The sequence below is a fragment of the Mytilus galloprovincialis genome, chromosome 13, assembly GCF_965363235.1.
Source record: "Mytilus galloprovincialis chromosome 13, xbMytGall1.hap1.1, whole genome shotgun sequence".
In the NCBI taxonomy this organism is placed as follows: domain Eukaryota; kingdom Metazoa; phylum Mollusca; class Bivalvia; order Mytilida; family Mytilidae; genus Mytilus; species Mytilus galloprovincialis.
The window spans coordinates 34,180,250-34,203,710 of NC_134850.1; the positions used below are offsets into that span (position 1 = coordinate 34,180,250).

At 30.5% G+C, this 23,461-nt stretch overlaps 1 protein-coding gene across 5 annotated transcripts in view; it reads right to left on the minus strand.

Moving 5' to 3' along the window:
* Positions 1 to 2,635: 2,635 nt before the first annotated feature.
* Positions 2,636 to 23,461, minus strand: part of LOC143057634 (uncharacterized) — a 41,244-nt gene continuing 20,418 nt past the window's right edge. For 4 of the 5 annotated variants that reach the window (XM_076230986.1, XM_076230985.1, XM_076230988.1 and 1 more), the window contains 12 exons: positions 23,237 to 23,334; positions 21,331 to 21,576; positions 19,298 to 19,523; positions 18,624 to 18,716; positions 17,143 to 17,258; positions 13,811 to 13,952; positions 12,107 to 12,207; positions 11,186 to 11,404; positions 9,502 to 9,736; positions 7,485 to 7,601; positions 5,108 to 5,223; positions 2,636 to 3,637 (listed from right to left, as the gene is read on the minus strand). In XM_076230986.1, the coding sequence (XP_076087101.1) occupies positions 3,407 to 3,637; positions 5,108 to 5,223; positions 7,485 to 7,601; positions 9,502 to 9,736; positions 11,186 to 11,404; positions 12,107 to 12,207; positions 13,811 to 13,952; positions 17,143 to 17,258; positions 18,624 to 18,716; positions 19,298 to 19,523; positions 21,331 to 21,576; positions 23,237 to 23,334 (1,940 nt within the window). In that variant the 3' untranslated portion in view covers positions 2,636 to 3,406. Of the gene's footprint in view, positions 3,638 to 5,107; positions 5,224 to 7,484; positions 7,602 to 7,656; positions 7,972 to 9,501; positions 9,737 to 11,185; positions 11,405 to 12,106; positions 12,208 to 13,810; positions 13,953 to 17,142; positions 17,259 to 18,623; positions 18,717 to 19,297; positions 19,524 to 21,330; positions 21,577 to 23,236; positions 23,335 to 23,461 lie in introns of those variants that run through there. The other variant, XM_076230989.1, reaches the window with a different exon arrangement.

Below are 23,461 nucleotides of genomic sequence, written 5' to 3' on the forward strand. Positions count from 1 at the left end.
ATCAGTTCTAGTCGTAGAACTGTCAGCATAACTGACTAAATTTGTTCTATCCTTAGAACTGACTAAAACACATACTGTATAAAACTGTTCTAGGCGTAGAACTGACCAAACCTTTCAGGTTTGTAGAACAGTTCTTAATTCTGTGATGAGAATTTTTTAATATATATTATATTCTTTTGACGTATTGATATTTCAGACAAAGAGTTCTTAATCAATTCTAGCCGTAGAACTGACCAAATCAGTATAATCGTAGAACCGTACTAGTCGTAGAACTTTTCTAGCCGAAGAACTGTTCTAGTCGTCAGTTCTATGTCGAAGTGTCTAAAACTGTTTAAGGCTAGAACTGTCAGGATAAGCTCTAGGTAGAACTGTCCTAATCAGTTCTAGGTGAGAACTGTTATAGCTAATAATGTCTAAAGGAGTCAAGATGGCAGGCTATATACTGTCCTAGAACAGTTCTTCTGACAGATTTGATGAGCGGTTAGAAGTGATCTCCATGGCCACTGTAGTTTATAAAGACTTTACTATGTTGTGATGTCATACTATTCTTTCCGAAAAAGGGAGAAGGTTTGAAACCATTAAAACGTTTAATCCCGCTGCAAATGTTTGCACCTGTCTTAAGTCAGGAATCTGATGTACAGTAGTTGTCGTTTGTTTATGTAATTTATACGTGTTTCTCGTTTTTTTCTTTTTTTCTATATATTAGACCGTTGGTTTTTCCGTTTAAATGGTTTTACACTAGTAATTTTGGGGTCCTTTATAGCTTTTTGTTCGGTGTGAGCCAAGGCTCCGTGTTGAAGGCCGTACCTTGACCTATAATGGTTTACTTTTATAAATTGTTATTTGGATGGAGAGTTGTCTCATTGGCACTCACACCACATCTTCCTATATCTATTTACGTTTTAGTTTTTACTTTTTTGTGGTAACAATGAACGTTTCTTCCTAAATTTTGGGATGAGCGTGTCTTCTTCATTGTCATCAGTATATGAATCTCTTAATCTGGCTTCTTCCAGGGGTGTCTTGCACCAATTGAAAAATAAAATCTTACAATCGTAAACGTCAAGCGCATTGGTTTAAGTCCTCGTCTAACTATAAAGTGTTTATCATTTGATGGATAAGGACATAATTTAAAAAGACGAAAAAAAATAAAATAGAACGTAGTGTTGTACATTTGTCATCTAAAGAACTAACATTCTTTTTCGTTCTTTTTCTAGGGGCTTTAAAATCTGTTGTATTGAAATCATTAATATGCTGATTTAAAGAAACAGTGTGAAATTCATCTCTTTGAAAACTATTCCTTTAGATTGTAAAATTTTTCCGACATCTTCGAGGCGATGTTTTTATCTTAGTAAATCGTCACGTGACATGTGACTACTGTTAATGATACCAGATATTTCAAATACAATGTGTTTGTCATGTGTAATTGTTAAAGAAATTTACAGTTGAAGTAGCTGGGATGAACATTTTTAAAACATTTCATTCAATCGGTTCATGAACCTTTTTGATCTCTATCCCTTTGATGTTTAAACCTTTTGGTACAGTTGGTATACTTTGAAGTTTGATATACATGATATATGATGCTCAGTTTAAACCTTTTGGTACAGTTGGTATACTTTGAAGTTTGATATACATGATATATGATGCTCAGTTTAAAGCTTCTTTATAGCTAAAGATCTTAATATCTTAAAATGCAGTGTATTATCAATAGGTGATTTCTGGAATCATGTCTTTCACCGGAAAAAATCATCAATTTCGCACACCTTTATGACGTCATTTACCAGATAGAAGTCGCGCCTGTATCCCTGCTCTATTTAAATTTTCCAGCACCTTCATAATCGTCATATGTAGGGTTGTATGAAAATAATTAATGTTCAGTGAGTACATAATCGTGATTGCCGTATGACTGAAGGAGGGTAACCATCCTTTTAGATTTTTATTTCCCAAATATTTTGTGCAGTATAACATAAAACTTTCTCACCCGTTTGCTCAACATGCGTTGGAAATTTCTATGCATACATTTTTGTCACGTTGTGATGAAAGTCACACGACAGTTTCGTCTAAAAACGTATCCCGGAACTGGCCTATGATGTAAAGATAGCGGTACATTCGAACGGATTACACAAACATTTACAGGTAGGATCATCGGACAATCTGTTTAAACTAAATACAAGTACCTTCATGAAGAATTATGCGAAGTTTAGTTTCATATGGTCCTGATGTGTAAGAGAAAAACATTTTGTGACAGAAAATAAGGACTGACACCAGACACCAAGATATGACGAAACTAACACTAGCATAATTAGGAAGATGGCCTAAAAGTAAAACAACAAATAGACTAAAGAAAATTCAAAACTGAAAGAATGTATCTATAACAAATTTGAAACCAAAATAAAATATAGTTTTGAAAGTGGGATTTATTTTCGACATTTATTCTTTTAATATTTATATACAGAAATGAGCCAGGTTCAATGACTAATCGAACATTAATGATATGAGCCATCATATTTTTGTTGTATTAAGTTTTTAACTTTGTAAACATCAAAAAAGTCTTAGGAATTTGCTGCTTAAAGTCAGAACTTTCACTCAACGAAATTGTCTCCTGAAAGGAATAGGGAGTAATATATATATTCTGAAATACTAGTAATGCATATTTATTTAGTACTAACCGTTATATGTATAACATATGTATATGCTGTCTGTTCTTTAAAAACAAATTACTGTCATCACATTCAAATTAAGTAAAGTATTAATGTTTAAATTACATAATCTGTTATTTTAGTTTATTACTCGAGTTCATTTTTTACTGAAAAACACTGTCAGCAATTTAAAGTGATAACAACTACCTAGTAACCATTTACATTTTTAACCTTTTTTACCATTTTACTCTGTAATAAATCATTATAAATAAGAGCTCTTATCATATATATGAATACAAATATTTTCATACAAGATTTCAACATAGTAAGCTTAATTTTTTTTAATATTTTTTTTTCTTTAGAATTTACAAGTATCAACATATTTTTATTTTGTGGCAAAATAATCAAGCAAGTGGAATAGATAAGCATAATAAGCATTCTATGAACTAACACTATGAAATCTATGGACTAAGTATAGTAATACCATTTTCATTAATATAGTAATAATAGTAATACATGTAGTAGTGCAAGATATATATGAGCATGCATATGGTATAACAGTATACAAATTATTTCAAAAACTCATATATACACATGTATATACATTTACCTCATTTAAATTTAATTAATGATCTTAGTTCAGGGATTCCAGTACAAGTTGTGTTCTTCCACACTTAAAAATTCATCTTCACAAGTAAGTTTCATTTAGTAAAGGAACAATCCATTCTATAAACTGTTAACTGCATAACAGTGTAGCTTTTAAAGTAACTTTAATCTGTTGGTACACAAACTGGTCGCCCGTACATTCCATATAAATCGATAGGTTCGACGCCTTTATAAACTGGTGCTTTAATAACAAGACCTGGGAAAAAGTAAAGTTCTTTGTCTTCAGAATATTCTAATAAGACAATTTGTGCAACAGGTCTTTTCTCTACAGTCCCACTATTTTTTCCGTCGTCGGTCAGCTTTGGAATCATAGCTTGGCCCAGACATATATTCGCCTGTAAAGATAAGATGTCAAATGCTTAAATAGTATGTAAATGAGAAACTAATATAGCTCTTAATGGCAAACATCTTTGGATTCTAAAAGTTTTACAAATGCTCAAATTTGTGTTGTGCAATCGTAGATTGTTTTGTGAACCTGTTGTTTGTCTGTTTATCTGTTTATGTAGGTTCTGTTGTTGATTGGAATTCCTGACTTATAGTTTTGATACTCTGTCCGTATAAACATTATTTTTAAATGCAATGGATTATTCAGGAGATTTATGTATACAAAAATATGATCCAAAACAATTATATCAAACATGTCAAAGTAAAAATGAATAATCTATAATGTAATATGAAAAGTGATCATTATATAATAATCAATAAAAAAGAGTTCCTCACAATAGACTGATAATTTTACAATTTCGAGGCCAAATACAATTTGACAGTAATTCAAGTCTCAGAAAAAAAGCAATTTTGTTCCTATTCAATTGTTCCTTAACGCTACAGTTATTTTAGTGTCAATTTTTTTCTGGTGCTGAATTTTGAGGGTTTGTACTGGTAGTACTGTATCAGACTGACCTGCCATTTGACCACAATTGATTACCTGCTAAAAAATCCATAAAAGCAAGACAACAAAAGATAACTAAAGGATAAATATAGCCAGTGGCAACGTTAAAACAGAAGAGAGATATAACATGACAACCAGAAGGCTTTTGACATGAAGAGGTAATTCAGTTAAATCGATCAATACTGATTATTATTCCATTTGACAACAATTATGTAATATCAGCAAAACAAATAAGAAGCACATGTGGTATGCTCAAATATTAAACAGCTATAATTTATAATTAAATTTAAAACATTAAAGCACAACGTAAAATGAGTGTGCATAAAACACAAAATTGATGCTACCTTAATCATAGTTATCCTTTATTCCACAATATAGACTATTCTATATTGTTGTTCCTTTTTTACTTCACATTTTAAATTTGAAGTTTACAAAAGTTGAAATATTGAAAAAGCCAAAATCATATGATCAGTTCTATATCTACTAAACCAACGAATGCAAACAATTGCACTATTCCTTTCTCAGCGCATGTGCCTAGTGGATAAATGAATGAAAATATAACAAAAATCTTGGCAATAACGTATAAACGTATAAACATTCTGCATAATGTAAAAGTTATAGATCTCCCCTGGAAAAAATATGTAAACGCGAACCAAAATAAATAATGTAATATATATAACAGACGACAGGAATGATAACTTGGGTACAAATACATGTCCGTAGTGCTTCATATATGCTGGCATATAAATAGAGGTAATCATAGGGATAATAGCATAACTAGTTTGCTTCCAATACGCAGTTCCATATAATATTAAAAAGACTAAGCAAAGAGTTTGTAGCGTGCTTAAAAGATTTTCACCGAGTGACCCTTATGATGTATGATTTTTTACATATGTGTTTTCTTATCATCAAATACCTCTTTTAATAATTCCATAAAGGACTTTTTATATGCTGAGTTTTTGAACACATGTACGAGTGCCTGAATGAAGTATGATCCAATCATGTTTTCACCAATTATCCATGGACCTTGCCCTGAAACGAATAAGTATAGCTTTTGGCTTATGCAAACAAGTGTGGATCTCTGAAAATCATCCATTAATTTGTTTTGAAAAACAACCGAAGTATGCAGAATCACAGTATCATACTTTTATACAATCGTAATTGTCATTAATGGCAGCGATCTCTTTATTTTAAGAGATAATTCAAAACTTTAGTTATCGAGAAGTCATCATTTTTCAGTACAAATTAAAAGACAAATGAAAAAAAAAATCATAATTAGCTTGATCATTCAAAAAATAAAGACATCATTTTACCTCTATATCTATTTTCAGTTTCCGAAATTTACATATTAAATTTAATCGTAATAATAAATTATAAAATAATGTCAAAACTTGACGCATGTCCCGCATCCAGATATGTGCACGAGTTTAGTGAAAATACACGTCACATTAAGCAAATAATATAATCCTGGTACCTTTGATAACTAACTAACTACTATAAACTCAGAAACATATAAATGAACTAAAATAAAAAAAAAAACCAAACATACAAGACGAGCAACATGAACAAAGACCAGTGACTCCTGATTTGGGACAAGGACAAAAATGCGACGAGGTTAAATAAATATGTTTTGTGATATTTTAACCCAACCCTATACCTCTAGCCTATGTAGATACACCAATGAAGGCAACACTAGTATACCACTGTATAATAGTCATAAATCGATAGAGAGAAAACAAATCCGGGTTACAAACTAATACCGAGGTAAACACATCAACTATCAGAGGGAAACAACGAAACAACAGAGCACCGAAGTGCAACAAAATAAACTACAACGCAACATACATACATACAAACGAACTATTAGATAACAACTGACATATTCCTGACTTGGTACAGGTCATTTATAAAGAAATGGTGGGTTGAACCTGGTTGTTTGGCTAGCAAAACCTTGCGCTTTTCGGCAATGTTAAATATACCAATAAATTGACAACATTACAGGAATAAAGTACAAATATATGCAAGAATAATTAATACAAAAATAAATAATATAATACTACATTTCGACATGTTATACCCAGAATCACAACAAATAACTAAAATTAATTTAGAACAGTATACAAAGACAGCATAATATCATTACGAACTATGTGTTGGAACACGAATGTATCTTCGCCACAAAAACTGACATCACAGGTAAATTTCTACAAATTGGATATAAATCAAGATTAGGTGTGTAGTTATGTTTTTGATGTATTTTATAACAATTTCAAAAACATTAATATAGACTTGTTTTAGTAATTTTGCAACTAACTGCACTATCCAACTATGTCGATGTTTCTTCCAAATCAAACAGGTTAGAGGAACAGTAGTAATATTATATTCTTACTTATGTTCACACATGCGTAACAAAATATGTATTATTTATGAACTGTTATTTTCTCTGTACTACTGTCAATTCAGAAATTATTGCATGCATTTAATATTGCGATGTTGTCATTATAGACTTAAATGCGATTTAAATTTTTACGATTTTGATAATATATGTCAAAATGCGAGTTTAAATTATTACGTTTACAACTCTGGCGCATTTTTCGCAATAGTAAAAACCTCGCAATAATTTCTGAATTTACAGTATTTCATGTACTTATTTATGAGAATAAAATAATTCATTCATTCATGCTGTGTAAAACAAAAAAAATCATGTACACATAGTTATCTTTACTTTAGCAAACGAACAGAAAATAAAAAATAGAATCACAACTACACGCAATACGACACAAAATAATTACAAAATCAAGTCTCAATCAATGTTTAGTATCTGAACATACAATTCCTTTCAGTTTTGTAATGTTCATCCAATTATGTACATTTAAAATTGACTCGAGAGATTCTGACATCTTTGCAATCCTTTTGATACTAATTCATATAACTGTGTAGCTGTATCTGACATATTGCATCTTAAAAAAAAACCCACATATTTAGGAATATAACGACTGGGTTTTATCTTGTTTACACAAATAAAGTGATATGTGTAATAATTAAATACCCTTTCTCCTACTTTCAATGGATTGAGAGTAAAAAAAATATTCAACATCGCTTGATTTAAAAAAAAGTTATATTATATCTAGAATTGTTCAGTTAAAGCAAACGATGGAGATAAATGGGGATCAAACCATAAACACGCCATATTAGTCCTTTTCTAACTTTATATGACTTAATATCTAGTTAGATATAAAATGTTTAATTTAAATTACTGTCTTCATGAAGTACTTGCCAATATTTGTTATTACCTATTCTTGGGTAACTTGATACCACAAATAGGTCATCAGTGTTTGGCTCACAATTGGTGATGAAATCATTAGCTATCGAATCTAAAGGATCCATACTGTCCATAGGTTCTGTTTCTTCTGCAATTAAATATAAACAGTTTGAAAATACTATTTAATCAGGATATACTGTGACAACTGTAACTAAAGGTATCGTAGTTCTCCATTTATATTTGATGTGTTTCCCTCAGTTTCAGTTTATAACACAGATTTGTTTTTTTTCTCAATCGTTTTTATGAATTTCGAACACCGGTATACTACTGTTGACTTTATTCAATATAATATTTAATTGTTTTGTATAAAATTCTAAGTATGAATCACAGAAATTGTAGTGTTTCTGTAAATGGGACAGCAGTCTAACAACACAAAATAGGAACCCCGAGATAGATAGAAGTCCTTCTATAATCAATAAATGATTTTTATGAGATTCCCACCATCTTCCATTTCCAATCTGTTTCGATGAAAAGCAAAATATGAAAACAACTATTACATAATGAAACTAGTTAATAAAAATGACTTTTATCTAAAAAAAAAAAAAGACAGTTATGACAACATTAACAAACAAAGAAGAAAAATTCTACATATGTAAGACATGAAAGCCTGAATTAAAAGTAATCAAATGGTATTAATTATTTGACACAATCCTATATGTACACCAGAATATCAATAAATATAGCAAAATTATGACGTCGAAATGAAGTGTCCCGATGTGTACATAAGAAAGTCATAATACGGGCAATTCCACCTGATGACAAGTACTCCTACTATTATGGTTTTAATGTAAAAATGTCGTCGGGAATTTTTGTTAACAAGTTTTCATTGCGTCATCATATTAAAAGTCCCATAACTCGCGTTAAAAGTTTTCAAATCAAATTGTTAATAATGTTTGGTCAAGGAGTTTGGGGGAACATAATCGAAAAGGTAGTATTCAAACTGTTTGTCAACTGATTTAGTATAGTGTGTGAAATTGGATTAAAAGACAGACTATTACTTTATCAAAAAGCAATTGCAATAGTATTACTCAAACACTCAAATCAAGAGGGAGGTATCACTTCAACAATGTTAAATACCCTTCATATAGTCAGTGGTATCAGAATAATTCTATAAGTTCCATTTATGTAAATATAGACAATGAAATTTTCCAAAGAACTCCTTTTACGGCTTAAACTGTACAAATTTTACTATGAAGTTTCTAAAAAAAAATATATCCTAGAATGAAAAGCTCATATGCACTACTATTTTTATCAAAGGTCAAAATAAAGGGCTGTGAGGCACATTTTAATATTTATATACCCTGAGTTTCTAAGAGTTTAAACTTATACTTTAATTCTGCACTATCCCTATCTTTACTTTGGGACTCCCTAAATATTCAAGGCTGACGCTATGTTTTTTATTCATACTTGTAATATTCCAAGGTTATGTCTCGATGAGAAGAAACATAGAAACCATAACTGGTAACCAGTATGTAAACAAAACAAAATATTTATTAATATTATATATCTATTAAAAGAGACGTGGTTTGTCAACAGGTATTTTTACAAGGTGCGCCCAATAACTTTTTGTGAAGCTGCGAAAAGTAAAATTATGCAATGAAAACATAGCAAATTAGTTAGGAAACAATAGACCTTCAATATATTGATTAGTTTTAGAACTATGATATTTTCATTACATCTATGCAACTAAAATATCAATGCATTTATATTTTACTGATTGTTCCTGTTCCTCAGAATATTAATATTTACATTATAAATATTTATGTGAATTGAAAAAGTTCTATTTTACTAAAGAAAATCATTAATAAAAGAAAATAATTTCTGCATAGCTACCTATATAATACTCTAACCTTATCTGATCCAAAATTATGTTTGTATAAAAAAGCATTAACTTAGACATTTTATTTGTTCGGAAGGACTAACTATAAGTTTTCAGAAAAAAAAGCGAAAACGTATTAATATCTAAATATGTATTAAAAAGAAAGTACCTGTGAAACTGAAGGATTGAACAAATATAATCTTTGGTTTCCCCTTGAAATATTTACATTCTTTAATGATGTCTAAAATCTCCCTCCTTGGAAGAATGTCTCCATTTTTGTCATAAATCTTTCCGGCATCACACAATAATTTTCCTGACAAAAACAATATTACCAGGCTATCGTACTGGAAAGACGAATCATTGTCAATCTCTATTAATTTCGTTTTTAAGAAATCTTTGATTTCCTGTAAACAAAATATTTAGAATAATTATTTAAAAGAACCGTATAGTTATTTTTTCACAAAAGTTTGTAAACACATGATAAATTTTCACTCTCATTAGGAGTATTTTCAATGTTAAAAGATATCTAAATGTTTCAAAAATCACTTAAGGTTCATAATAGACGTATGTAATATTACAGTTATTGATAAAATTCAACTATAATATTTGTCATACAGTGGTAGTTTTAGCTAGCTAAACAATCAAGTTTAATCCATCATTTACTTTAGAAATGCCTATACCAAGTCAGGAATATGACAATTGTTTTAATTCGACAATTATATATTATAAATAGAAAATAAATGCAATAAGTCTGAGTTTTTCTGTTTTTCAAAGCAAAAACACAATGTACAAAATCAATGGTAGGCCAAAGACAATAACAGCAGCTGTATTCGGCTGGGAACAGGCATGATAGCTCACCGAAGCTCGCATTACACTTGTTCCCTAGCTTTGTACAAATAAAGCTGATATTTAAAGACACTCAACAGTTATTGTTTATTTGTTCACTAAGAACATGACAAGTAATCCACATCACTCTATGACTAATCAACCATGAACATGAGATCATAGTCGCGCGAACCCTATAAAAAACACATGTACTTGTTTTTCACTTAATTTCTAGTTCTTCATTCCCTCGAAAAAGAGAAGCGAGCAAATGATCATTTAATTTTGATTTTTTTTTCACAATTAGATTTTCCATATGCGAAATTGTATATATCTAGCATTCGACATTATTTTCTAAGAAATATCATTAAGACATTTGTAATACAATTTTTTGTTTAGCGAGCAACGTTGTGTTTATGTTATTAAAATAGAAATTAACACAATATGGCTAAGTGATATCAAGTTTCCCCAACGCTGCATAAAGGAGAAATTCATTCGTGTCACAGTGTGAAATTGTGACTTGATATTTAAATAAAGTAAATGTCCAATGAATCGAATAAAAATGGTCAATTGAAAATAAGGGTTCAATGCTGTACCCTAATTTGATGACAACCATAGTTCACATGACTGAGAAATAGGCAATCACAAATCACCATAAGGCCCTCAATATCGAGGTATACAGTTTACTTAAGGTTAACCAATTTAAGGTTCATGAGCTAGAACCATTGTTTTGCCTGTGGTAATTAAAGTCATATAATATCATAATTGTGGTAAAGAGCTTGGATCGTTTATATGACATTTGAACATATCAGTGACAAGAAATCGTCCAAACATGCTGTTACAAGTCAATAAATATCAAAGGTACTAGGCGTTTAATTTGATACGCCAGACGTGCGTTTCGTCTACATGAGACTCATCCAACCTGTTATCACATTGGCATTCGTACCCCACTCCAATCCATTACCATTTACCCACGTTCTGAATTAAGAAAAAGAATTTGATTTCAAACAAAGACTTAAATGATAATATACCTCTTTTGTAGAATTCTTAACCTGGTAGCCACCTTTTGAGTCATATCCCATGTACTTGAGTAGCTGACTCATGTTGGATTTATCAAAGTCTAAATTCCTGATACATTCTGAATATCTCTCTGCCGTCACCTTGTTTTCTTCATATTGGTTGTCTGGTATGCAATGAGCATTAGATATCAAAATGAACTTTCCTCGGTTTGCACTTGTCATTGTGTAAATCTTAAAGAAAGTAACATTTGAACAGACATGTGTTAACTAGCTTTTGGTTAACTATTCGTCGAATGAAAAATAAATTTCACACAGATTAAGTTTTAAAAATAGGGAAAATGTTTTCTCCGTTCAACAACCAAACTCACGAAGAATTGTGGATTTATTGTGTTCAAACCAAATATGTGGTAACTTATACAGATATCTATGAAAAAGAAAGGCAGCAACAGCAAAGCGAACTTCTCCTTGCAATGTTTGAGCAGTCTTTACATAATCACTGTACAGTTGTAAATATATGTAGTCAATTTGATAATTACCGATCCATTCTGTTTATTGATATTCTCATTCTACTCCACATTAGTCATGTATCTTACTCCGGTAAGAAGATTTTACAGATACAAATGATCAATAAGTTTTTTAAATGTTTAGGTTTGAGCGTTTCTTTTAAAAGTAAATCACGAAAGAAAAATAAAACGCGTCGGATGCACGACATTTATTAAGTGTAATTATTAGTTGTTATTTTTAGAACTCGGTGTGAAGATAGTGGGATATTCCTAAAGAAAAAAAAGAAGCTTACCGATTATGCCTTGTCATATGACTGTAGTAATAAATATTAGGTAATGGGGACTCGGAGGAATTTTATATTTAGATTTAATTTGAGATGATGACTTAGTGAGGTATAATTTATAATACGATATTTATAACATCCAATACCTTTTCTTTGTGTCTGTTCAGGAAGAAACCCAGTTCAGACTTTTTGACATTCTTCTTCTGAACCGGTATTACACCATTTGTTAGGTCTGGCCATCCAGGTACTTCAAGAGCAGTAAATTATCAACAGTTAGCACACATGATTTAAGATCATTAAATCGAATACCTCTTCGTAATGTTCATATATATATGGTTTTATATTAAATACAGATCTATTTCAGATCATTATTTGAAAACGGAACAAATGACAAACATCATCGCCGTTTCTTTTTATAATTAAGATAATTAAGATAAGTATTTACGCTGTTAATGCTATACTTAATTAGATAAATTTCCTTATATCACCTGAGACTAATATATAAATCTCTAATTTCAGATTTAAGCTACTATTTATCATATATCTAGTAGTAAATATAGTAGTTTTGAATATTTGATAAATAGTCTGCTGCTTAATCTGTATCGCTCAACTTTTGATACAGATCCTTTATCGCATTTCTACCCTATATCAAACCCCTTTATCGCATGCCTCCCCTTCATCACAAACCTTCTCGGAAATATGAAAATAGCACAAAGATAAAAGTCAGATTTTTTTCAATGGGTCTAAAATGGAACGATCATAACGGCATTTTTTGAATGACGTCATTGTTTGGCATGTGACGTCACAGACGTCGACTTTTCATATTTTTCTGGCACACGAAATGAAATCATAAAAAAGGTAAAAGTGCACATTTCACTCAACAGTCTCAAGCAGTCTTTTGTTTATCACAGTATATTTGTTATTAAGTTGTTGGTTTATTGTTACTATTTTTATTCAATGAAAACAAAAGACAAATAAACAACAATAAAATACAAAAAAAATTTGTTTCTGTGGACTACAGGACACAAACTGTTAGGTAATCCAGGTGCTTCGGATGAATAAATAAGCATATTTTACATATGATGAATATGTTAAAACAAGGGGGAAATCAATCTAAAAGTAACACAGGTGCTTTAGATCAGAAAGCAGTTATAGCCATGGCGTTGTCAGTTTGTTTTGGATTTGTGAGTTTGACTGTCCCTTTGGTATCTTTCGTCCCTCTTTTATACTTTCCTATTTAATAAATGATAAAGCGTATAAAACATGGTAACATCTGTATAACATGCTGTATCTCCCTCTACTTATATCATCCCTCGGGTCTAAAGGCTCTCAGGCTGATATTGGTATTTTGGGATGATACGGCATGTGATACGGATTTTGCCATGAAATATTATATATATAGTATTGCAACATATTTTTAAATGTTTCACTGTTTTTGCGCTATTTAACAAATGATTTTACAGTTACTGTGATATGAACAGTAATTTAATGTTTTATTACATAGATATAAGATGATGCCGTATGAGTGCCAATGAGACAACTCTCCACCCAAGTAACAATTCATCAAAGTAAACCAGTATATGTCAAGGTACGCCTTTAACACGGAGCCTTGACTCACACCGAATAGCAAACATTATTACAATGTTTTCTATTTTTCTTACATTAATAGTTTTTATATTTTTAGTTTAAAAACTAAATATATACAACAAGTAGAAGAGTGTGTAAAAGGAGCATATTTACAGTCTTTAAATGAAGTTTTTTGAAAATTAATATTACGTTACGTTTCATTGAGTGTTGTTTTGAATAAAAAGTTTCTAAAGAGGATAAGCAAATACTGATAGTCCCATTACCTTTCATGTGATTTGCAGGAACCCCAGACAATCCTGGAAAAAAGAACAATTCTTTCTCTTCACATTGTTCAAGAATAAATATTTCTGCTACAGCCTCCTTTCTATGATCAGCCACCATAGCATTTTGAAGACAGTCTCCTACCTACAAAAAAAGTTCACTTTATTATTTGTGCTTGCACATAACCCATGACCTTATGTTATATATGATATTGTTTGTATTTGCATTGTATTGAATGGTTTGTAATGTACATATAAATGTAAAAAGATAACATATATACGAGACATAAAAATTAACTAGAATTGTAACGTTCTGTTCTAAATGTTTTGAAAATGATAGATGTATTAATTCGTTCCTTCATATTTTTCTTCTCTGTCTCTCTTTATATATTACAAATATCTAAATAGATAGTCCACCAGCAGAGGTATCGACCCAGTGGTGTAAAATATTGAAAACAACACGTTTAATAATTTCTTGCGTCCGAAGCGCTTTTCTGGATTTACCTTCATCAGGAACGCTCAAAGCCAACATTTGAAATCCGAAGATGTATAAGTTCCGAAACCGTTGAAGAGCTATATGTAAAAAAATATTTAAAATACATAGCCAAATCCATCTAAAGCCAACTTTGCCTGAGGGAGTTGAAACCTCAGTTTCTTAATAATTTATAAACATACAATTTTAGTAAAGTTTGTTAAATCATGTCAGTACCTTAGTACTGAATACTGAGCTGATGATACCCTCGGGGACTGATAGTCCACAAATATCTGTTGATAACACATGAATTGCATACAGTTAACTTAATGTCACCTGACATTATATTATAACTTTCCCATTCCGTGCCGTTTTTCCTGCGTTAACAATGTATTTTATATTTAAAGCCATTGAAAAACCACACACCTAGACAGACTGACTTTACTGTACTCTGTATCAAATTATTGATTAATGAAGAAAAAAAAACAATCACTAAACTAATCAAGTTTCGAAAATATAGAAAGCAGAAGTCTCGATACAGTCAATGATGGACAATATCTTAACTTATACATCTAAGCAAGAAGTGAAACACATCTTAGCACAAGGTGATAGAATTCGACATAAACATATGCATTTAACGCTCTTGTTAATTTTGGTACATTGATATGTTTCGGAGTTTAGTGTCACGTCCATTTTCGCTAGTACAGATTGTTTTAAAGGGGAAAGCTGTAGCCCGCCTCCGAGCTTGCGATTTTCGCACTATGTTGAAGACCCATTGACGACTTTAGGCTGTTTTGTGCTATTTGATCCGTTTGTTGTCTCCTTCACACATTCCCCGTTTCAATTATAAAATGTATTTGAACTGTAATGTGAAAAACAACTTGAGATAATGACAGCATCTTGTAAATTTCTCAACTTTATGCTTGATATATATATGGCTGTGTCAACCAGAGTAAATTTGTCACTAGTTTGTTCAATTGAGAACTTTTTAGCAATGTTTTACTAAAAATGTATTTTGAGTTGTTTTATTGCCGTCATATTTGTTTCATTTGCAATTATTAACCTTATTTTTCGTATGGATCTACAAAAAAGCGTAGGTGCAAGTTAAATATCCTTCTGAATCAAAATTATATAGATTACCTTAACTGTATTTGGCAAAACTTTTAGAAACTTTGGTGCTCAATGCTCTTCAACTTCGTACTTTAATTGGTCTTATTTACTTTTTGGGATTCGCGCGTCACTGATGAGTTTTTTATAGTCGAAACGCGCGTCTGGCGTTAATACACAAGTTTATCTTCGTATCTATGAAGAGTGTATGTATATCAAAAATTGGCGGTTGTATTTTCAAATTTCATCTCTTTTGTTCATAACAAGCTTTATTTTGTGCATGGATATTATACAATTATAGCCTTTGTATGAGGTCGATACGAGGTTATATCGACCTAAGAGAAGCATATTGACTGAGGACGAAGTCCGAGGTCGATATGCTTCTCTAGGTCGATATAACATCGTATTGACCTCTACCAAAGGCTACAATTGTTATATTATTAATCAACAACTATTGCATGAACAATATAAAATTGGGGTTTTCTAGAATGTATTTTTAGTAACATGCTGTATGCCCTGTGCAATATGCTGTTTTTGACCTACGAAAAGCTTAACACAACAGTATTGGCGTGCAATCTGAGTAAATACAAATGTACATGTGATCAAGTTTTAACAAATCACAAATCCTTAAAAATATTTGATTAATAATATTGATAAATAATGTACATTTTTGTACTGTTTTGAATGTTTTAAATAGTCATTCTTGGATATTCAATAAAAAATCTTTCTGTGAATTTTATATAGTATTACTTTCATTACTTTGTGTCCGATGTTTATGTTAAGTTATGCTATTACAATATTTGGTGGATTAAAACCATCAATTAAAAATATTCAATTGATTTTTGTTTTGATTAAGCTGTGAATACAAATGCATTCTCAAAGTTGAGACCTCAGTTAACGTATTATAAGATGTCTCTCTTTACAATGAAAACCATAATTTTAATTTCTGTTCCCTTTCACTTATCATGATGTTTTTGATTTTTTTTTAGATTAAATAATGTCATTTAGAATTGAGAGTCGTCCAATTTTCCACGACATCATAGAATGAAACATAACTAATTTATGATAAACATTAGCCTAATGACGATTGCAACAAATTGAGTGCAACCTTCTTACCCTTCAGGAGCATCTGATATCTTCATCCAGATTTGGTGGTATTCGTGTGTCTGAGTTCTTAGGAGGTTTCTTTATAATGTTTAATCAATTGTTGTTTGTTTTTTCCCCTAGTTTTTGACATGGAGTTGATGGTGGTTTTACTTATGATGTGTGATTGTTCCATCAGAATCGTCTGCCTCGTTTGTTTTAAGAAAACTAGTTGATTGAATCATCAATTATAATTTTTAAATGCATGTCTAACTTGAAAATACTAAGAGCTTTGATAGCAATAAGCCCTTAGCATAATTCTGAATATCAAGTTTTTAATCTTTAATTTGGTAATAGTCATCCAGGTTAAGATTTTCCTGTTTGAAATGATTTAGCGGTTTAATCTTTTGGATATATCTGTTTTAATTTCTACTTTGAATTGAATAGACATGCATAGTTCGTGTCAAATATGTCATTATCTGCACTCGTTAAGAAAATCTTACATTATCTCTTAGAAATGCCAGCCAATTGTTCAATATTAGCAAAAAAAGAAGTCTATTATAAACCTTCATTGTAAAAGACCTTATCCATTGACATTTTTCAAAGAACACATCAACAGCCATTGAAATAGTAAACAATTAAATAAACGTATACATGTGTTGATTTAAAATACCTCTATCATCATTTCCTGGAATGATTTTTCATGTGCCATTTTCTTGAACACATGTACAAAAGCCTGTATAAAATATGATCCATTCATTTCATCTCCAATAATCCATGGCCCTTTTTCTAAAATTATAATTATGTTTCAAATACATTTTGAATAGTTCTATACGAAAAAAAATATGTTACATGTAAAATTTTTGTATTATTTTTTTTAAACTTTTAAACTACGGTATAGCGGGTTATTTTCGAGGGTGTAAAATTACGCGATTTTCATTGAATAAGGTAAAATTTTGGGGGTTATTATTTTGGCGGATTCAAAACTTTAATCAATACCTTTGAATGTACACTTTTAATTTGGCGGAATTTGTTTAAGCGATTTTGTTCTATCCGCGAAAATAAGCGAAAATTTACACTCCGCGAAAAAACCCCGCTATACGGTATTTCCTCATTAAACATCAAAACGAGCTATTCAGTCATTTTATAGATTAAAGTAATGATAACGCTTTAAAATATTATATCTTTATTTGATATATACAATAAACTTTAGTTATCGGCAAAATGCTATAACGACCATACCTTCTTTAGTTTTTTTTGGTAAACATCATATGGACAATCAACTTTAAATTACAAAAATGCTGTTTGTAGAAATTCTTTCCTTTAAATTTTATAGTCAAAAACGCTAACTAGCCATCTAGTTACAACATCGCCATTTAAGCATTGACAGGCACAGAGTTGAAAAAAAAACTAATAAACATGGTCTATCTTCTTTATCACTTTTAACGGTACTGTTATTACGATACAGTTTTACCCTCAGAGGTTAAAAGGTGTTAAAGGGAAGATCAGAAGAATTAAGGAACATGATGCAGGTTATTTCTTATTTCTTACGGAGGACAACGTGTTTTACAAGAAACGATAGACATTCAAATGGATTGGCTAGTACTATACCTCAACTTTACATTATACAGATTTTGTCCTCTCATTAAGTAATCCATAGTTTGGTGTTCGTGTTGAACGGCTTTATCTGATCGAACTTGCAATAAGGAATACAACATATGTACTTAAGTCTGCTTAAAATCTTGAATTTACAATTGAACACGACTTTATGACAAAAGTGTTAATTTTAGTTTCACAATTATGAAGTTTCCATTTCTGTGAAGCAGAGATTGCATTTTCTGTAAACATTTCACAGATAAAGGGTTGCAGCTTACGAGGAAGCTTTTTGCTATAATGTTCCACTTGAAGTTGAAGTCATCTTCGACATACTACCTGATATAACATTAAATAATTATTATATTATCAGCTAAATATTAATCCGCACACATTTTGATATCGTTATCATAACTAAAAACATTAAATGGAATGAATGATTATTGATTTTCTTTGTTACTATTGTACATTTGTACCGGGTTATATTTTTAAGTATATAACATTCATAAATATTTTTTTTTATATTGTAAAACTACAAATGTATTCTATAATTGTTCATACTTGTCTTTGGTTTCGCTGTTACAACAAATAAATCATCTGTGTTTATCTTAGGAATCTGTACAGCAGCCAGTTCATCAAATACGTGCGTTTCTTCTAAAATTAAACACCGAGAGTGATGTTTAACTACAAAATTATTCTCTTTATTCTGTGGTATAGCAAAAGTACATTTTTCACCCATTCATATATTGAGAAATAAATACTTTACTTAGTGTAATTTATGCGTAGGTCTTAAAAAAAGTTACTTCGTTGCATAAATTGAGAAACGCATTTTATCCAAATAATTTATACAACCTTGTTGAACACTTTTCATGATAAATTTAATTTCTTTGCTGTTAAGACTCATAAACATATACCTGCACAATCATGAAAGATACATAAAGTAATTAAAAACAAAACATATGTAAGTTCAAAATTCTTCTATGTAGCATCTGAGGTTACTTGGTTGAGCATTGGAGTTTTTCTGATACCACAAATCAGTTCACATTGAAGATAAACAGTTTAAAAGGGAAACTATGTGGACACTTTGCATGTAGTTATCTACATTTATTTATAAAGAATTGTAGAAGCATAAACAATACATAATGTACTAACAATACATTTTATAAATATGAGTAGAAAAATATTCAAGTAGAATAATGATTTCACTTTGTTGTATCAAAATTAAATGTATATACCTGTTAAGTCATATGTACTTATAATGACAATTTTTGGCTTGTTCTTAAAAGCCGGAGATTGTCTGATCATTTCAAAGAGTACTTCTGTGTTTATTTCGATGCCATCTTTGTCATATACATGTCCTGGTTTATAGTCATATCCACCACTGAAGATAACTATAACTAGACTATCAAAAATTGCATTATCGTCCTTGCTTAAATGTTGCTCTAGGAACTGCATCATATCCTGTAAGAAAAACAGACAGATACAATTGTATTACAAGTTTGAGCTTTCTAAAAAGCTATGGACTGCTTCGCTCTATCCTAACTTAAGGTAATATGTGTGCATGTTGTTGAAATAGTATTGTAAATGTGGTATTTTTACATATTCATTTAAAATAAATGGATATACTTTAAGAGTGTGCGTTATACACCCATGCTTTTAAAAATATTAAATTACTTGTAAATTAAAACAATTGAAAACTGACACGACTCTTGAGGTGTGCCTTTATGGGGGTGTACCTATATTTTCAGAAGTTATAAAATACAGATGATGCGTGTTTTTAAACATTGTATAGGAACATTGTTTAGCAAAGCAGATAGTGCAAGATGCAGAGAAACAAAGCAAATACACACGTATTAATAATTGATATTTCAATATTGAATGTATCTGTGAGATATATGCATAATAAACCGAACATAATTTAATGAAAGTTGGTCGGAACTGAAAAAAACACTTAGTTAATTTTCCGGCACATTGATTATAGATGGCGTGTATTTCGATTCAAACTAATAGCTCCGCACAGTGATGCTAAGCAAAAAGTACACATGTCAAAGCAACTGTAATTTCACTCAATTAAATTAACAAATGAAATAACCTTCTGAACCGAAATTTTATAAAGGAACTTATTCATCAGTAAAATCTAGCACAGCTAATTGATCCTATACTGAACATTAAAACAATATTATCTCAAGAGTTTTAAATACTATTTTGCTTAAAGGCGTGAATAAACGTATAATTATGCTAATCTTTATCTGTATAAATGTGTTACAGTAAATATCGAGACGCCATTCCAAAAACAAAATTAAAAATAATTTATGTCAAGTTACATGAGTAAGAAACTTCGAACTTTTATCAAGTATTTAACAGGACTTCCCCGACTATATTAACACAAAAATCAATTGGCGTTGTATATCTTTCCACATGCAAGGGAAGTATAAACTTTTACAGCATTAACCTTTAATTTCCTTTAATTCCATTAATGTAAAAAGAGCCTTGACAATTACACCCCTTGGATGGTGTAAACTTCCAATAAAAAGTGTATAGTGTTAATTGTGTATGTCATTTGGTGCTATGGTGTAACGTGCAATCGGAAATGGACGGAATGAATTGTGTACGACAGTTAAAACTAGAGACAACATTACATGTTCTTTTTAATCTAATCAATGATTCCAGCTACCGAAGGGTTAAAGTGTAAAATAACTTCTTCTTGTTAACTAGTGAACTATCTATCTGTGTTCATTTATACAATGCAAACCTGTATGGAATTTCATTTGGTTACCTATAATTTCATCGACCCTAATGTATTTTGATATATCCTTTTCCAACATATATGCACATATAATTATCATATACATGTACATATATATCAAATTGACATCTATCAAAGAACTTTGCATAAAACTGTACCTGACGTCATTTTGAACTAGCAGTGAGATGTGAGATTCTGTTCTGTGTTCGGTACAACTGCCAAACTGCGTTTTGGTGTTTACCAAAACCGTGTAGTGAATTTTTAATGATAAATTAAATATAATCTTGACATTATTTATCGAAGGTCACTTGCGATGTCCCCTGAACATCAAAACCAATCTTTAAACAGTAATTAAAAAGATCATAACGAAGACTGTTTTACATAATAGTACAACATTTGAAACCTTAATGCAAAGATGATGAATGTTATTTAAGTACTTTTAATTTTCGAGTTCAAAGGTACAAAACATTGCCCTATCAATACCTTCTCTTTTTTGTATACTTTAATGTTACATTAACATACATCTCTCGAAGTATCTCTGATAACATCAGCTCCTTTTGATTCATACTGCATATGCTTAAAAAGTTGTAATATAGAGGTTTTATCAAAGTCTAAAACACTTTCACACTGTGCTGCCTCTGACATGGTATTATATTTTTCTGTCAACTGTGTGGTATCTGTTGATGTTTCATCTGTGCGTTGTTGGATACATTGAAAATTCGATATACTTAGACATTTTCCTTTTTTTTTGCCAGTCATATCGTAAACCTTCAAAGAACACAAATAACAGATATTGACATATAAAAATCTTGCGATAATAATGTTAGCCATATATAAAGGAAATCATTTGCATATGAGGACATTTTCATAATAAGTGTATAATGTTGATAATTATTTCACATATATTTTTGTATAAAAATTTGATATTCTAAAAAGCTTATAAAACTAAGTCTAAAATTATTCCAAAGAGAATATATTAAAGGAGACTTTTACATGAATTTACATTACAGATGTTTACAAAATATCATTTAAAATTATTTTAAAATCCTACAACCAGCATCAAAAATAATACCAAACTCTAATAGAAATTTCTGGTAAAGGACAAATTAATTAAAAAAATATCCGGTTTACAAAATGAAAACAACACTTTAAAAAATCTAATGTACAACTGCAGAGCAACTTTAAGAATCAGAAGACTAAAAGGAACATTTTACTGTGGTTTCATTTTTATTCGTTGGATATCAATTTTCGTGGATTTTGTGGGAGAATTTGAACGACGAAATTAAATGGTCAACAAATGACAAATTTCCCAAAGACATGTTATTTTCCTTAATCCGCAAGTGTTGGTACCTACAAATAATAAGTAAATCCACAGTTGGTAAAATGAAGGCAAAAACTGGAAACAAATGATACACAACGGCAGCATCTAGAATTTATCGCTTTAAACCATCCTGTACTATTTGTGATTTTGTGAATATGTATCTATAAATAAACTCATCATAGATACAAGGATTACATTTTGTGTTTACGTCAGACGCGCGTTACGTCTATTAAATACTCATCAATCCAAAAAAAGTTAAAAAGGCCAAATAAAATACGAAGTTGAATATATCTTGGTACTTTTCAAAAGGCTGTTCAATTGCTGCAAGCTCTAGAATATCGTATGAGATAAGAAATGTTTACTCCATTCGCGGATGAAATTGGTATATATAATGCTGCTAAAATATCTAAATTGAAATGTTCATGTTTGCCATAGACTCTACTAACACTACGATGACCGCTGTAGTCAAATTAAAAACATCTAAAAATAAGGCGGAGGAAGCTGTGTCTATTTTTTATTTAAATTCTAGTTCATGATGATATAACTATGGAACTTAATCAAAAGTGTTTGGATAATTCAAGTGGGAACTCATCAATATTCTTGATAGAAATTAAATGATCTAGCTTCCATGGTCTTTAGCTGGTTGTTAGTATTTCACTGGATGTTTTCGTATTATTCACAGAGTCATGTCACACTTAAATATGTCTCAGAAGAGGTATGTTAAAAAAATTCATAGTGAAATACTTTTGAATGCTGGTTTCTAATATATGGTATTGATTAAAGCATTCTCCCAACAATAATGCTTCAGATAACTAGTGTCCGAAATTTTGTAAGGTCAAATTCCGTAGAAAAATATGTCATCAAAACATCCTATTTCGGCTGATCAAAATGAACATATATAAAAAAGGTACGTGAAATTCGTTGAAATATGTGAACAAACTTCATAAAAATCTCCTTGAATTGCGATCTTTAAAAAAAAACAATATTTTTTACATATACTAATATTGTCACTGAATTTTACATGTATAATCTTGGCTTCTTTTTGCATGCTGTTGCTTTATTCTTAATAACAAATAATTTTCCAGCTTATCTAACATTCTCAATTACCTGTCTGCTTTCACAGATCTTTGCAAAGGATTCTTTAGAACACATTTTGATGTCACTTTTCTTAACAATTTTTAATCTTGTTGTTAAATCCGGCCAATCTACAAGTAAAAGAGAGAACACAAATTTGTTACAAATAGAATATTTTTTTTCAAACCATTTGAATAAACATGTCATAAGGCAGTGGAATCTATTGTCAATCACACAGTATATTATGCTCACACAAAT